The 17,156-nt window shown below is 35.7% G+C and overlaps 2 protein-coding genes across 5 annotated transcripts in view; both read right to left on the minus strand.

The window, feature by feature from the left end:
- The window catches only part of LOC143680700 (torsin-1A-interacting protein 2-like), a 33,326-nt gene that overhangs the window by 6,120 nt on the left and 10,050 nt on the right, over window positions 1–17,156 (minus strand). For 3 of the 4 annotated variants that reach the window (XM_077157154.1, XM_077157155.1, XM_077157156.1), the window contains exons 2-3: window positions 3,813–3,991; window positions 1,256–1,771 (exon numbers count right to left, since the gene is read on the minus strand). In XM_077157154.1, coding sequence (XP_077013269.1) covers window positions 1,256–1,771; window positions 3,813–3,846 — 550 coding nt within the window. In that variant the 5' untranslated portion in view covers window positions 3,847–3,991. Of the gene's footprint in view, window positions 1–1,255; window positions 1,772–3,812; window positions 3,992–13,474; window positions 13,590–17,156 lie in introns of those variants that run through there. The other variant, XM_077157153.1, reaches the window with a different exon arrangement.
- On the minus strand, window positions 11,038–13,480 carry LOC143680701 (torsin-1A-interacting protein 2). The gene has a single exon (XM_077157157.1). The coding sequence runs from the start codon at window positions 12,968–12,970 to the stop codon at window positions 12,575–12,577; it is 396 nt and encodes a 131-aa protein (XP_077013272.1). The 5' UTR covers window positions 12,971–13,480; the 3' UTR covers window positions 11,038–12,574.

The following is a 17,156-nucleotide window of genomic DNA, read 5'->3' on the forward strand; positions in this document are numbered from 1 at the left end:
TGCCAAGCTAGTTCCTTGACTCAGTTGCTAATGGCTTATTCTTTTGAGTCACTGAAGAGCCTTCAGAATGTAGAACAGTCAGTCTAATAACTTCATAGATAGCAAAAACAAAACAAATAGAATTAGTTACAAAGTAATAAGCAGTGTTTTGTCACAACAGAAGTATTCACTTTCACTTTCTGAGGATTTGGATAGTTTGAGATTTCAGGATAAAAGCATTCACCCCTGCAGGAAGGAAAAAAAGAGATAGGTACCCCAGAAACTAGTTGTAGAGGAAAGAAAAAGTAATTGAGGAGGCCTTTCTTTGATTAGCCAAGTAACTAAAGAAGTCTATTAACCTGAAGACCAAAAACAATCTGTGGGAAGAGGGTATCAGGGAGGCAAAAATGTCAGATTATAAAACAGAAACTTTCAGTTCAGCACTTTAATGCAATCATATTACATTTGTAGATTGAAGGGACAAGTATCACAAAAGTTAACCAATAAAGCCTCAATCTTGCTTTCAGCTTATTTTAGTCAGTTTACATTTTATTATAATTCATGTTAAAGGAACTGAGAGTTGGAAGAAGTGGATGGGAAGGTGAAAGGGGACAATTTGGGGCATAGGGCAGTGTGGCAGAAAAAAGTATGAGTTCTGAGAGTTGTTAATGACAACAAGAGGGCACTGAACTGGGAAGCACGCAAAGGCAAGGCTTGTGACAGGAGTTAAAGTGGCACCTCTTTCAGCACTTTTATCTAGGGTTTTTTCTATATCCGTATGTATAAAGTCCATGAATTCCAGCTCCCCCTCCCTTCTTCTTGACCTGCCTGAAAGGAGGTGGGGGCTGGCACCAGTTGAAGTAGTTAGAGAGCCACGCACCCAGAAACAATTCCTTACAGATGAAGTAGTAAGAGAGCCATGCACCCAGAAACAATTCCTTACAGAAGGCAGATGCAGTGAATGCATGGTAAGACATCTACAGCAGGTTCTGCTGTTGGGTTTAAGACTAGCAATGTGTACCCACAGAGGCTTATTTCAGGTACATATTATAGCATGTGCAAAAAAAACCTCTACAACTTAGACGGAACCATGTAGAACCAAAAAATGTCAAAGCTCCTGCTTCTCTATAGAAGTTATTTTTAAAAGTGCTCTCCATTTCACTTTAATCATGTGAACAAAAGGCAAAAGTTCATCAAATAGAAGGGCCTTGACTTATGCTGTGTTTTCAGTAACAAAGTAATATACACAGGACAGTAATTCAGTGGGTTCTCTCACCTGGCACCAGCAGTCGCCTCCTCAGTGTGCTCTGGCTCTCCTGCCCTGCACTGGAATGATCAGGACCCTGGGCATCCTGGGAGTCTGGAGCAGGTGGCTCCTGTGAAGCTCCAGTTTTGTCACTTGCTTCCTCAGCGAGGTCTGCAGAGTTGCTCCCTAAGTAGGCATCTGTTCCTCTTACCTTGTCACTTGGAGAACAGTTAGGATCTGGATCCAAAGGTTCTTCACCCAGACTTTCTGGAGCGAGATGCCCTTGTTCTCCATCTGGAAAATTCCTGATGTTCTTATGCTCTGTTTTATCCTTTGGATATTTCCCATCAATTGTTTCATCTGGACTTTCTGATTTATCACATGTATCTGCACTTTCTGGACCTACTGCCTCTACATCTTGGTGGTCTTTGTTAAGATTACAGGCAGGGTTTGGGGTCTGAACTTCTTCAATGGCACTTGCTGTGACTGTGGTCTCCTGTGCCTGAGAATTTATTGATGGGTCATTTTCCAAATCCTTTTGAGAGTCTATTGAAATAAAAATTTATAATTTTTATTGAAAAATATTTCCCTATATTTTTATATTTTAATAAGGCCCCTAATTAATAAGTAACATTTATATAGATTTTTATGGTTCACAAGACACTCTGCTTAATCATTTTTTTCTTGACTCCCACTAAATTAAAATGAACAAAAAATATTATCGTGTTAGCACATCTTACAAATAACACTAATGCAAAACAATGTTGGATGACAGAAGCAACTTTTGTTGTATTAAATACATCCTCTTCCCTAATGAAATAAGGGATCTAGGCAATGTCATTAGTGGCAGCTAAACAATTAGGAAAAATTCAATTTTATAATGGATGAACCATTTGAACCCATCGACCAATCTTAACATCACAAGAAGAGAGAAAACCAGACATCAATTTTGACACAATGCAAAAGAAAGTACACTATACCATTTATGAAGTATTCTTGCCAAAAAATTTAATCTGAATCTGATCAAGCCTCTAGGTCTAACTACTAGTTTCAAAGAAATACAGGAATAGAGGATTACATTAAATTATGCCTCAGGTATGTAATCAGCAAAACCCAGTGTTGGAAATTCTATGGGACAAAAGTTTTGTTTCTTAAATAATAGCAAAAAATACATAGGGAAAGAAAAAAAGGAGGGTAACCTATTGAGTAAAAGACACATGCAATAGGTGGACCTACTGAGATCCAATTTTGAACAAATCAATGATTAAAAGACATTTATGAGTCAATGAGGGCAATGTGAATACAAGTTTTTTTGGTGACTCTACGAAATTGTTCATCTTTCTACATATAAAGGTATTGTGATTTTTTTTTTAAAGAATCCTTATCTAGAGATACATATTCAAGTATTTATGGCTAAAATTATGATGTCTAGAATTTGCTTCCACTTAATGATATGGGGGCAGGGAGAACTGAGAAGGTATAGATGAAGCATCGTTAACCATATGCTGGAAGTAACTGGGGCTGGTTAACAGGTACATGGAGATTCATTTCACATTTCTCTCTAGTTTTATATGTGTTTGGAATTTTCTATAATAAAATGAAAAAAAAAAAGCAACCTAAGAGATATATCAACTAAATGCAGTGTGTGGTCTTGTTTGGATCCCGATATAAATACACTCTACTATAAATATTTATTGGCTATAAGTATTTATATAAACACACACACACACCTATGAGAGATAATTGAGGAAAACTGAATACTGACTGGTTGTGATGATATTAAGGAATAATTATTTTTAAGTGTGATAATGATATTTTAGTTATGTTCAACAAAAAAAATAATCATCTTAAAAGATAAGCTAGGGTGGGCAACAGTGGATCAGTGGCAGCGTTCTCACCTGCCATGCCAGATACCCAGGTTGATTCCCAGTGCCTGCCCATGTGAAAAAAAAAAAAAAGATATAAGCTATTTACGGATAAAATGATATATCTGGGATTTACATTAAAATAATAAAGGGCAGGTAAGATCAGCTCTACTTTGATAGTAGTTGAAGTTAGATGTTGGATACATAGGATTCATTATACTGTTCTATTTTTGCATATTTAAATTTTTCCATAATAAAAGATTTATAATAAAAATATCCTTTTTCTTTTCTGAAAAATCTACTTCATATTTTACCTATTTCACATCCCCTCTATATATAAGCAAGGTGAAGAATTTAAACTTTATCCTTCCCTATAGTTGACAGATCCCCTCTATATATATAGCTCACTATACTTTTCTGATTTTATAAATATAAATTTGTCTACCATCTTTTTTTTAAGATGCATTTTATTTTTCTATTATTATAGGCTCCTACTATTGGAGTCTCTAACATTTTTCTTATGTTAAGATTAGGATCTAGAATTATGATGAAATTCAGTAAATATAAAAAAGTATAATCACAACAACTTAAAAATATATTAATTGAATTAGCTTCTTTTTTTACTTCAAAACTTCAGGCATTAGTCATCAGAGAATTTTCTCTCTTTGCACAGCCCTAGTTTCCCACAGCACAAATCTCTGTGCTGTACAAACTAGTCTTACCCTCTTGAGGATCCCTAAGTCCACTGTCGGTCATGTTTGTGTTCTATCTCCTTCAGAGTTTGGAATACTTTTTGTTAGTATCTGGTTTTCTTTGTGAAGATGTCTTGTTTTCTTCTTGCCCAGGTCCCAACAGACTCATGCTTCCCGTGGACCCAGGAAACAAGGCATATATACAGTGACTAAAATAAAATGCAAAAAATTAAATGACCTTTTTTTATACACACAACAGAGAAATGTCAATATATCAGCTTTATTTGATAAATCTGTTTGGTGTTGGTAAAATTTTCTCCCAGCAACTTTTAGTGAATAAAAAAATACTTTCCTGCTCTTGTGAGGATCATACACAAAATCCTAAACTACAAAAAGAAAAATCTCTACACTATTAACTTGCATAGATGCCATAATCTCCTAATATAGTCCAGTATGGGCTCAAAGAGCATAAGACCAAGTGACCAGAATCTTAAAAGAGAATGGCTTTGAAATTGAAATAAAAAATAAATCTAAGACTAGAATGTAAATCACTGCTCAGGTAATTACTGCAGTATTCTTCCCTTACATCTTCAATTTCTGTCCCATATAATTTTCTCATACCCTGCCTGTGGAGGCTTTCATTTATCATTAACAATGTATAGCTGCTAGTTACAAACTAAGATGGCTGCCTTGAAGTATTATGAAAACAATGACTTAAATATATACTTTCAGTTATGCCACTATGTTAGACTTTTTCTCATAGATAGATAATCATTTAGACAATGCCTTCTTTTATGATGTTCAAAGAAGAGTGATTAAAAAAAAAACTACAAACCATACATAAGGAATCAAAAGCAGAGATATTTCATAAGCAATAAAAATTAATCTATCATTTTACAGTCAAACCTTAATTGTCAAAAACAGTACTTTCCAGGGTGGTGCAACAGTGGCTCAGTGGCAGAATTCTCTCCTGCCATGCCAGAGACCTGGGTTCTATTCCTGGTGCCTGCCCATGCAAAACAAAATAACAAAAAAAAACCCAGTACTTTCTAAATTGTTGATAACCTTCACTATCTGTAAAAAGGAGATTTTTTAATTGTGAGAATTATATACAAAAATATATGTGAAAGAGCTTTGTAAAGTGTTATATTTTGTTGATGGCCTACTTGAGAGACTATCCAACTAATATTCTTAAAGTTTTTCTCACAGCATTCTTCGGTAAAATTTAATTTTACAAATTAAAATTTTTAATCCCAAATGCCCAGCACAATGCCTGTTATAAGAAGACGTCTCTATGTTAATTAATATATGAATAAAAGAATGAATGTATCAAAGAAGAGTGATGCCATATATAAACTGGGAGGGAAGAGAGAAGTCAGGGACACCCCCATATATAATGATGGTGTTAAGCAAGAAAGCCAGGCCCATCATTCCTCCGTCCATAAACGGATAAAGTACAGATATAAAGTTCTGGGCCCTCAATAATCCATGTCCTCATTTAGTTGCAACACTTAGGAACATGTCTCAGACTTGGACAGTTCCTTGTCATCCCTTTTATCTTCCTCAAGCTCCTGGGATTGGGCTTCCAGCTCTTTTCACTGCTGTCATATATTGCAATGAGGGTTTCTCTCCTATGCTGTTCATGACAGAAACTAAAAAGTCCCCAATGCTTTCCAGGTTTCTTAAATTTGTTTTCCTGCAACCCCAAACAAGAAAACAACAAATAAAGTTTCCTATGCACTAGTAACAAAAATTTCAGAAAGCAAAGATTCCATTCACAGTAACTTCAAGGCATCTAGTAATAAATCTAACAACAGATAAGAACTTTAGAGAGGGGTGAATTCTATGGTATGTAAATATCAATAAGGCTGTTTAAAAAATTTTTGAGAAAAGTATAAAACTTTATTAAAGGATATGAAAGACTTAGATAAATCATGTGCACAGACAGCAAGACTTAAAACCATTAAGATGTCAACTCTCCAAATTAATAAATTCAGTGTAACTTAAAATAAAATCTCAGGAGTTTTTTAATTGCCGTTTGTTTCTTACTGAACGGACAAGCTGGTCCTAAAATTCACAAAGAACAAAATGTTAGAAACACTGAAGATATTTCTAAAGAAGGAGGGGGGCTATCTTTACCAGATATCCAGACTTATTAGAAACATATAGTAATAAAAACAATGGGGTATTGATGCAAAAATAGACAAATGAACAACACATACAGAAGAGGGAGCCAAAAAACATATGCACACATATATAAAGGAAATTGGTAAGTGACAAAGGGAAAGAATGGGTTACTGAATAAATAAATCTGAGACAACTGACAATCCAAATGGGGGAAAAAGATTTTTACCTCCCACCTCGCATAATGATTCCAGATTAAAGACCTGAATGTAAAATAAGCAAAACTTTGAAACTTTCAGAAGAAAATATAACATAACTAAACCTATGGAAAAGAGGGCAATAGAAATGAGTAAGTAGTTCAACAAAGAGGTATCCTAAAAAGTTTAGTGATATGTAAGAAGAGTAGTCAGGGAAATGCAAATTAAAAGAATGATTAGTTAACAAAATGTATAATTCAGGTAATACCAAGCATTGTTAAGGATTTAAAGATACAGATAGAGCTCTTAAGTTATACTGGTAATGCACTAACTGTACAAACTTTGGAGAGCAGTATGGCAATATATTCTACAAATCAGCAATCCCACTTTTAGATACATAACCTGAGAAACTTTTGCTCATCTGCCCAAGGAGACATGTACAAGGATGTTTTGGCAATACTGTTTAAAATGAGGAAAAATTAGAAAACCTAAATGCCCATCAATAAGCAAACGGATAAAAAAAATTATCATAATTTTACGTCTTATTCTTATAATCCTTAAAATAAATGAATTGGATATATATATGTATCAATATGGGTAAATCTCAAAAAGAAGTTGTAAGAGTATCACAGAATTTACATAAAATTTAAAAACATTAAAATACTATAAAAGTGATTAAAAAAATAAAAATGAACCAACTATTGATACATGCCACACATGGATGAATCTAAAAAATTTGAGTAAAAGAAGCCAGACACTATGCCAAATGACTCCATTTACATGAAGTTCTAGAACAGCAAAACTAATCTCTGATCAGCAATTACTGGTAGGGAAGGAGTACTGACTAGAAAAGGGCACAAGAGAACATTTTAGGGTAATGAAAGTGTTTTATATCTTTTTCGAGGTGGTGGTTATGTTTCTCATCAAACTTAACATCAACACATTTGCTTGTACATAAAGTTTATCATCAATAAACTTTATTTCAAAGAAAGAGACAAAAATAAACATTTTCAAATGTGTATTACTCAGTAACTTTGTTGTAGCCAAAAAAAATCTGCAAAAGAACCATCACAGGTATTTCTAAAATCTTACAAATGTATAAAATGCACCTTTCATGCCATAAGCATACATCACTCCTGTAGCCCATTTCATTCAGAGCCTTCTGTAACATATTGTTCATGGATGAATGGCATTTCTTCTAGGCTACAAGGAAGAAGTGGTACAAACATAAAGGTTTTTGACACATGATGGGGTATCTGAAAAATCTGGAGGGCACCCGTTCTAGAAGGTCAATCTTTTGAACAGTGTGTCCAATACACAACAGGATATATATTCATTAGTAACCTCTGGACTACATAATGGAAGTGAGACAGAACCTCACTCTGATGGAAAATGGGGTTGTTGGAGACTTTCTGTAGCTGCAGGAAAAAAACATTTCATTAGTATATACAAAAAGAAAGATCCCTTTGATGGTATCTTTTGCAAAAAGGAACTAAAGAAGGCCAGTGTGCCTTCTTTATGGCACAAAAGACATTTACTTTTAATGAATCCTTTACAAGTTCAAATACGAAATGTCAGTTTTTAATTCCTCATATGTGGATGTTATGGCGATTCATCTTTCTATTTAAATAAAACACAGCTTCATTACCAACAGTCATCTCTACTTCCTTATGAACCTGAAAACTGCAGCAAAACATACCATTTGTCTTTAACTGTCTCCATCAGAGCTTGAAACAGGTTAGAGCAGTAATTTTTTACTTCTCTATTTATAAAGAATGTACCACAGTAGTTTGAAGGATGCGTCACTCAGTTTCAGTTTCCTGGGACTTCTTATCTAGAGATGGAAAAATTTTGCCTCACTCCTTCCTCTGTACACATGGCTGCCCTGTGCTGTCTTTAAAAATGCATCTCATTGTACCAATGCTTTTAACAACCTGGTAGATGTTCATTGTCTGGTACACCAAATGACCTTTATACTGCAGTAACACAGTAAAGTTTAGCAGACTTCAAAATATAACACTGAGAAATGTAAGAGTTAACTCTACAAATTGATGCATATTATTTATATATAAATTTGTTACTTGAGTAATAAATTTTTGAAAGCTTTCAATTATTTTTTTACTGCTGTATACATTATTTACATATACATAAATATATAATAAATAAAGCCATAAACAGATAGGATATACATCCACTTTCATACAGTTCTTACCTCTGGGGAGGGAGAGAAGGGAACGGGGGAAACAAGAGTGGATTCAACTGTATCTGTCAAGTTTCTTAAAAATGAAAAAAGAACTGGGGTAACTGGCAAAATGATCTGGGTACACAGGTGTTTAACTCTCATACTTTTCTATATGTTTAATGTAGTCCATAATTTTTAAAAAATGAATAAGAAATATTAGGCTCTACTGAAAACTATTAAAATAAAGGCCAATAAAGGTGACTCTAAGTCCATATACAATGCACTTATATTACAGAGGTACATTTCGTCTACATAAGCCTACTATATATTTGGTCAAAACTAGTTGAGAAAAAATAAAACAAGGAAAAGTTGCCTGTGAGCACAAAATTGGGGTTGTGAGAGCAGTAGGACTTAACCCATCCTTCACCCTCCTGAAAACTCCAGTCTTGCCCTGGGGAACAGGAAGGAGGCGAGGGGAAAAGAAGAGTTGTAGGTATCAGTAAACACGAGGACCCGCAATACTAAAATTAAAATTAAAAAAAAAGAAAGAAAGGGTAATTAGAAGTTCAGCAGCTAAGAAGAGCAAGAGATAACCACTCATACCAGAATGGCAGTTTAGACATAAAAGTCATCATGACAAATACATGGAAGTCAGGGGCCAAAAAGTCAAATATATATCTTTTTTTTCTTTTAAACTAAAAAATTTTTATTTTAGTGAATGGTGACATTTTAAACTCTAGGGATCCAGAGAAGATACCTTAGCCTCCAAACAATTGTTTGCAATCCTGCTATGGAAACAACATATAAAACATACACAAAACAATGACAATAACATTTATTGAGGGCCTTCTCTGTGCCAAGCAGCATTCAAACCCCTTTTAATTAACTCACTTAATTCTCATAACAATCTTACGAGGTACTGACCATTAATAGTCCTACTATTACACAAATGAGAAAAGTGAGATGAGGAGAAGTTAAGAACCTTACTCAAGAATACATGACTATTTAATGGCAGAGTCAGGATTTGAACTCAGTCAGTCTGGCTTTAGGACCCAACTTTAAAAATTCTACAAAGCACCCTGAATCTGGAATACTTGAATTTAGGTTTGAATTGTAACTCAAGCACAGATGGTCTGGGTGAATCTGCACATTTCCTTCAACTTTTCCGAACCTGTTTATTTCAGTACTGTGGAAAGTCTCAAATACTACAATTGATGCATCTGCTAGATGGTTTATTAATTTTGATTTAAAATGTGCCCTAAAAACATAACAAGAATCTGCCTTGGGTCATCCATCCCTCCAGACCTTTTACTCTTTACACCTAAAATGCTTTAACTCACAAAGCTCAATCACAGTTCCAAAATCAATCTTGTCCTTCATTGAGTAGGATTGAAGAAGTTTTCAGTAATTCTTCTTCAAGTTCTAGCAATTGGCTTTAATCTCTGTCCTAAAACTAAGACTCTACCGTATTCCCTAGTTCTAGCTTCTCCCTTATTCCCCTGCACCTTTCCTGTTCCTAAATACTTACTTAATTTGGTATATGTTTGGTATATGTTACCATATCTAAAGTCCACAGCAGTACGGGGTAGGTATTATACTATCTATTTCACAGAAGAAATTGGATACAAAAGGGTTAAAGTGCCCAAGGCCATTTAATAGCGTCTGAACTAGAATACAAAACCAGGTCAACTGGCTCTGAGGCCATTACTTTTCCTCTATAACAAACAGTTTTCAAGTTGTATTCCCAAGATTCCATGGAGACTAAAGGGCTGTCAGGGGAGACTGGAGAGAGGGTATGACTCAATTCACTTTTATGGATAGATATAACATTACCACATAATCTGTGGAGCACATGTAATTATTTTTTGCCTGCCACCTTTCCTGGGCATCCTTCTCTTATAACTTGAGATGAATTTTAATTCAGTCATCTACACCCCATAACAGCTACTTTTTTGGCGGATTATCTTTTCTTCCCAGGCTGTCCCAGCATATTTCCATTAACCCTTTCATTCCCATGCCTGCCATAAAATAAGTTATTAGTTATAAAGGTCATTTAAGAAATGATCACCATTCTGCATAAGTAGTATTATTCACTCTTCCATACTATGAAAGCAGAGACTAATATATTCCAAACAACCTAAAATACTAGATAACCCCCAGATAATTTGTCATCAGAACCAATTTTAGCAGAATACTTATGTTTTAATTAAAAATTATTCATACCAACTATAAAGTGCACTATTCTAGAATAGTCTGCAATATTTCAAACTGAGCGAAGTGACAGTAAAAAGACCTAAGCTGAAAAGCTACAAAGCTTCCTAAATTTTCTCCCTTGCTCAATTTTATGAGTTTACCACATATTGTGCTGAGAGCTCACTAACTAACAGATTATGGTGACATAATCATGTTAAAGGCAAAGTACCCTTCTTCATATAAGATTAAAATTAATATTTTTATTCTTTTGCCTATATAATCACAAAGCTCATAATGAAACAAAACAGAACTGTTTGTGAGGATGGCTAGGAAAAAACCCTGGTTATTTTAATGAGAAAAATGTGACTGAGTCATAACCTGAAATATCAAAATCAGGTTTTGCTAAGGCAAAAACAAAACCTTTTATTTATTTTGATATTGAAAATTTCAGACATACAGTGTTTTTTAATATGTTTCCCTATAGCATAAGTATTCTCTAATAACTGAAAAAATTTTAAGAGATAATAACTTTGATTACAATACTATCTTCAAAAGCACTATCTGAAAGTAAATTTTGACTTGGTTTTTTTTTTTTTTTGGCATAGGCAGGCATGAAAATTGAAAAATTCTGACTTTTTAAGAAGAGCTTTAGGATACTGAAGGACTTTTTAACCAAAGAGTCAATGATAAACTAATTCACTTTCACTCAAATTTAGCAGTTCACACAATTTATTAAACAATATAACAGGAGAGAACCGCCAACATAACAGAAATAAGGCAGATACAGGATGGATCTCTGGGGTACATTCTTTATACAGACAAACAAATAAATTTAGGCTTCACAACACATGGCAGGCGTGATTTTTTGCATATCAACAGCCATCATTCCCCACCTCTCGCTTCCTAAAAGAGCCCTTATTTTATCAGGGGGAGAAATGTGCCCTGTCCAGGCAATGTCAATTGTAACCCCTGTTGTTTGGCTTTCTGAGGCTCTCTTGGGAACCAGTACCTACTAAAGAAAAGTAAGAAGAAATTCTGCTATGGACTTTGAGGGAAGATTTTCTTCTCAAATAAAAAAACAGAAGCATGAAACGGGAAAGCCTTCTATTCCCTAGTTCTAGTCTTTGATTGGGATTGAAATATCTGGAGCAGCAATAAATCATATTTATGAGGAAACAACCACTGAGGACAAAAAGTCAATAAGATAAGGACCCAAGGGGAAAGGACAGAAAAAACCTGGATCCCTGATAAAATTGAGCTGCTACACAAGAACTGAATTACCTATCATCTTTAGTGGCATTTTAAAAATTGTTCAGTGGCCTCTGAGATGTTTTCAACAACTTTTTCTGATTTGTTTAACCCCAATTCTGGCTCCATGATTCTCATGAACAAGTGAAAGCCATAGTGTGGCCAATATCCAGCAAGACTCTCAGTTTCACAAAAGATGCTTCCCCTGGACTATTAAGAATATGTATACAGAATGAGGCATGATGACTTCTTTTATGACATATCTCATAGAAGTACCTTTCCATTTCCAGGGGAGAACACTGTAAGTCTAGTCACCACAAAGACAGGGCAGATCTTTGTATATGCTCAGTCAGCTAACTGCAGACAGAGGCATTTCTGCATGCTTTTGTGTAAACTGGGTAGGTGTTGCCTGATAGAATGTGATTTTTCTAACAGTAAAAACAATTACAATAATGTCACAGTTACACTGAGAATGGGCCAAACAGAGCCAATGATGAATAAATGGCACATATGAGAAAATGTATGGGGCTTCACCTCCAGGGTTAACTTGCCACATGTAAATAATCAGACTGCAGAAATTTCTAGGTGAGAGTAGGCCACTTCCAAAACATCATTTATAGGGAGAATAGATTGGTTTGGTTCTAGATGAACGGTCTGGCTGGAATACTGACTAAAGTCATGCTGAATAAAATACATGTAAGCCATGGAAGCAAATACAACAATTTAAGCAGTTCCCCAAAGTAGTGCGTGTCTTGGTCAGATTTAGAAATGAGGTTTTTTTTCCCCATCTTCCTTGGGCTCCTAGCATAAAACCCTCTACGGCTTCCATAACTTCGATTATTTAGAAGTTATTTGCTTTGGCCAAGTTTTTTGTTTAAAGTTTTGTCCGTTCTGGTCAAGATTAACTGTAATGCAGGGTTAAAACCAGCTACTCTAGAGTCATGTATCCTTTTTCTAACCAGGGGAGGCCCCAGAAGAAATGGATGGCAAGCTTTTTCAAAAGTCCACCTGCTGAGATTTTGGGGAGCCCACTCAAGTGGGAAAGACCAAGGAAGAACAAGACTTCTATTAGTAGGATTATCAGGATAACACTCAGGGCAATAATCAGCTCTGTTAATACGGTCTAAGAATACTTGGTAACACTCATTTTCAACAAGTTCAGTTTGGTACAACCAATGGCCTAGTTCTAAACTAGGGAACCACTGTTGTCCACAATCAGGGCAATGTGAATTATCTGAGAACATCTGGGTCTACAAAGACAACACAGGGGGGAGCAATATAACAGCAAGAGCAACAATGGCAAAGAGAGGAACCCAAATAACCAGTGCTATTTATTACAGGTTCAGTTTAGCAATTTCTCAGTCCAACCCACATAACTTGGAGTGTTACTTTGACTTGCACCTCTGTGCAATTCTTCAAGATTTCGCTGTTTATTTTTCACTCAATGGCAACTCAGTCTCGGAACTCAGGGACTCAATCAGTCTACAATGTTATCAGTCACTTACTAGCAGCACAGATCTCAGAGCAGCTCCTTCTAATTCCAGCTTCTCAAGGTTAAATAGGGCTCTAGTCTAAATTAGTTATTTTTTTCTTGCACCTTATTAGCCTGGTGATGGTATCACGCAGAGACACTTGGCTTATTCTGATTCCCTGGTAAGATTATTATGTCTGCTTCGTGAAACAGATAAGTGGACAGTCCAATGGGTCTTTCGTTGGTGCTGGCACTCTTGCCGTTGTAATACACGTACCCAAGTCTTAAGGCCTTGGCATTTTACAGCGATGTAGAGGAGTCAGGAAAACCTGGTAGAATCCTCTCCAGCATGGATCCAATGAAGCTTTTCTTGGGAAGACCTTTTTCAGGACCCAGTCACAGGAAAGTAGCTGATGGTGAGACTGTTGGAGGGTCTGGGAATGCTTCACATACCTGAAAATGATAAAACTTCAGACGACTCATACGGGCTTTGTAGGTGTTCACAATATTATTATTAGAAACATGCATTTGTAAATTATTTCAGTCAGTCAAGGTGGATTAGAATTGTCTCGTGGGTTTCCCCGTTCAAACCATTTTATCTATTGGGAGTTGTTCTTATGCTTACTTTGGCATATTTGGGAAGGGTTTTGGCTCATTTAAGATACATATTAGCAGTGGTTTAATTTTTTATGGACTGTATTTCTTTTGTACTTTGGGAATAATAAGGTAAGTACTAAATCATGTTTAACCTGGTAAAACTTTCAGATTTCTTGTATATTTCTTTTGTGAATGGGTACCATATATGATATTCCCAATGTAGGACAATGACAATACATTTCTTAATGATGGTGATAGCCTTTCCACAACAGGCTTCAGTCAATCCAGGAAAAAACTTACAAAATAAGTGGATAATATTCTTTACAGCCAACTATAGAAAGGTGGATGAAATCCTTCTGAAGGCTAAAGAAGAAACCAAGAAGGACACATCTCATTACTACATATAATTTATAGATTTATTCATATTTTAAATTTGATAAGGCAAATAAGGTGATAGACCTGAACTATTCTTAGGAAATATATAATAAACCAATTGCAATTTGCAGATACTATCATCAACTTTGTACCCCTCCATGACTTGCAAGCAAGATGGGGCGGTAGGATATACAAAACTAAATGACTAGCTGGGGAATGCCACAGGTAATCAAAATATATTTTTTTTAAAAATGCAATGTATACTCCTTTCTCCAGCGTTTTTTAAAAATCCTTTGGCTTGATCCTGTGAGAGTGCTAGGGAACATTAGGGATGCTGTGGGTATTACATATAATGACTTGGCCTGAAAAGCAGACAGAGTTACAGCATTAGTTGTGGTCAATAAAAGCATTTTCTTTATAGGTTAAAAATAACAGCTCTGTGTTTCTCAGATTTTAAAATGGCCAGTATAAAAGGCAACTGAAGAAACTCTGAGAGTGCTGCAACATGAGGCCCATGTTCTGATGGTAGCTCAAATGGAGGCGATGAGCCTCAGAGACAACGTAGCTACTGAGGTGTTTTCTGAGGTTAGGTAACAATGAGTAAAGCCTACCAATTCAGCGGCTTGGGCAGAGTGGACAGAAAGTAGAGTTTCTGGTTCAAACACTCTCACACATGGTGGTGACAGTATTGGGGATGTCAGATTTTAGTGAGGGGTCTTATCGATAACAGCTATCAGGACACACGTTTCATTTTTTATATTGGGAAATTTGGGGTATCTAGTTATGATGCAGATAGATGACAAATAAAATCCACACAACTGTGGAGCTCATTAAACACAGAAGGGTAAAGCTTTAGAACAAAGTCTGACATTTATAAAATATCAAAATTTGGAATTTTAAAGTGAAATCAGGAAAACGTGATTAAAAGCACAAGGAGACACCATTTCACATCCACCAGACTGGCAAAAATTAACAAATCTGGGGGTCCACATGCTCTAGGCAAAATTACCCCTCCCACATTTCCCCACCTTGACTGGCAGAAGTCAAGAGGAAGCCCCAGAGCTCCAAGTGCTCAGAATGAGTCCACTCACTCTTCTCCCAACCTTCACTCCTCCAACTGTTTCAAGAAAGCACCAGAGTTCCAAGTAGTCCTGAAAACAAGAGAACTGCACTGTTCCATTTGTTCCAGACATGACTGCCCCTCCCCGAGTCCTCTAAACCACCATGGACATAATCTAAAGGGAAAACCAAACTCCCACGTGCTCAGTATAATACCATCATTACCAGCCTCCTCATTCATTATCACTACTTAATGGATAGGAGTTAAGAGGGGTGCCACAGAAATGAAATCTGTTAAGATTTCATCACCTCAGCAATATGCAGTTTTACTACTTTTACCTTCTTGTAAGCATCAGGACCAATCTCATCATACTCTGTATTTCCACGATAATCACTATATGAAATCCAGGACTCCTGGACATCCCTCATCCCCTCACACTCTAATACCCATATGCCTTTGAAAGGAGTGAGGTAACACCCATACCCCTGATTTATTTGTTCCATACCACATGTACCACCATTTGATACATATTTTAGATATTTGTCTCCAGTGAAATACAAACTCCATGAAAGAAGGGATTTTGTCTTTAAGTACTCAATAAATATTTCTTGAATGAAATGAATAAATGGCAAAAATATAAAGAGCAACTTGAATCCTTATACCCTAACAGGAATGTAAACTACTTTTGGAATTAATTTGGCACTACCTAGTAAAGCTGAAGATGTGCATTTCCTGTAACTAAGCAACTCCATTCTTGAGTACATACCCCAGGAGAAACTTGCACACGTGCATCTAAAAACACAAATAAAAATAATCATGGTAGCACTGCGTGTAATAGCCAAAGAAGCCAACTAAAATGTCCAGAGACAGTAGAATGGATAAATAGTGGCACTGTCCTACAATAGAATACCATACATATAAATATAGATGATACTCAAAAACATAATGTTGGAGAAAAGGGGAAGCAAGAAGCAGTAGAATTCTACATAAAGTTTGTATTTACATAAAATTTCAAAAGCTTGTAAAATTAAATAACGTATTGTTTAGGGAAAAATATTCAATAAAACTACAAAGAAGGATAAGCACAAAAGCCTTGATAATTATTACCTTTGAAGGGAAAGGGATGGGAATGGATTCAGGAAGGGCATACTGAGCCTTTCAAAGATAATGGTGATTATTTTTTTCTTTAACTGGGTGAAGGTACAAGAATGTACAATGTATCATAAATCCTACTACTTTACATAATCTCTACTCAATACCTTGTAATTTAATATTATAATTTAAGAGTAAAGTAGAAATGCAATTGGGGATAGAGAAAGAAATTAAGGCAAAGCTAAATTTTCACACTGTAGACAAGAAGGGAAGCAGCAGTTACTCTGCTCAGAGGCCAAGAGGGCAACTGGTGTATTGGGACAAAGAGCCCTATAGAAGGATCTTTGTTTTTCCCGTGAAATTGTCAGCAGCCATCTTTTTCATAGAAATAAGAAAAGAGAGGCCTGCTTATGCTAGTTTGGAAGAGAGAGTTTATCTTGGAAAAGAGAAGGCTATTACCCTTACTCAGTAGAAAAGTGAAAGTAAGATGTCAGTTAAATTGAGTAGGTGCTTAACAATTGAAGTAGATCCAACAATCAACTGCCAGTAATAACTTGTCATTACTGGTTAGGAAGGCATGCATCTGTGTGCAGGGACATTCCTATTTCATATAGGGCCTGTGTGTGAATTTGAAAAAGGAACCCTTCCTCCAGACATGATACAGCCCAGAGAACTCACTTGGCCAGTTATTCAACGGTCTATAATAACTCTCTGAGAGATGATAATATTGTAATAACCATAGCTAACATTTACCAAGTGCCACTTTCTGTTCTAAACACTTTATATGCATTAAATAATTTAATCCTTACAATACTTCAGTGAGGGATTATTATTG

The sequence above is a fragment of the Tamandua tetradactyla genome, chromosome 4 (genome assembly GCF_023851605.1).
Source record: "Tamandua tetradactyla isolate mTamTet1 chromosome 4, mTamTet1.pri, whole genome shotgun sequence".
Taxonomy (NCBI): domain Eukaryota; kingdom Metazoa; phylum Chordata; class Mammalia; order Pilosa; family Myrmecophagidae; genus Tamandua; species Tamandua tetradactyla.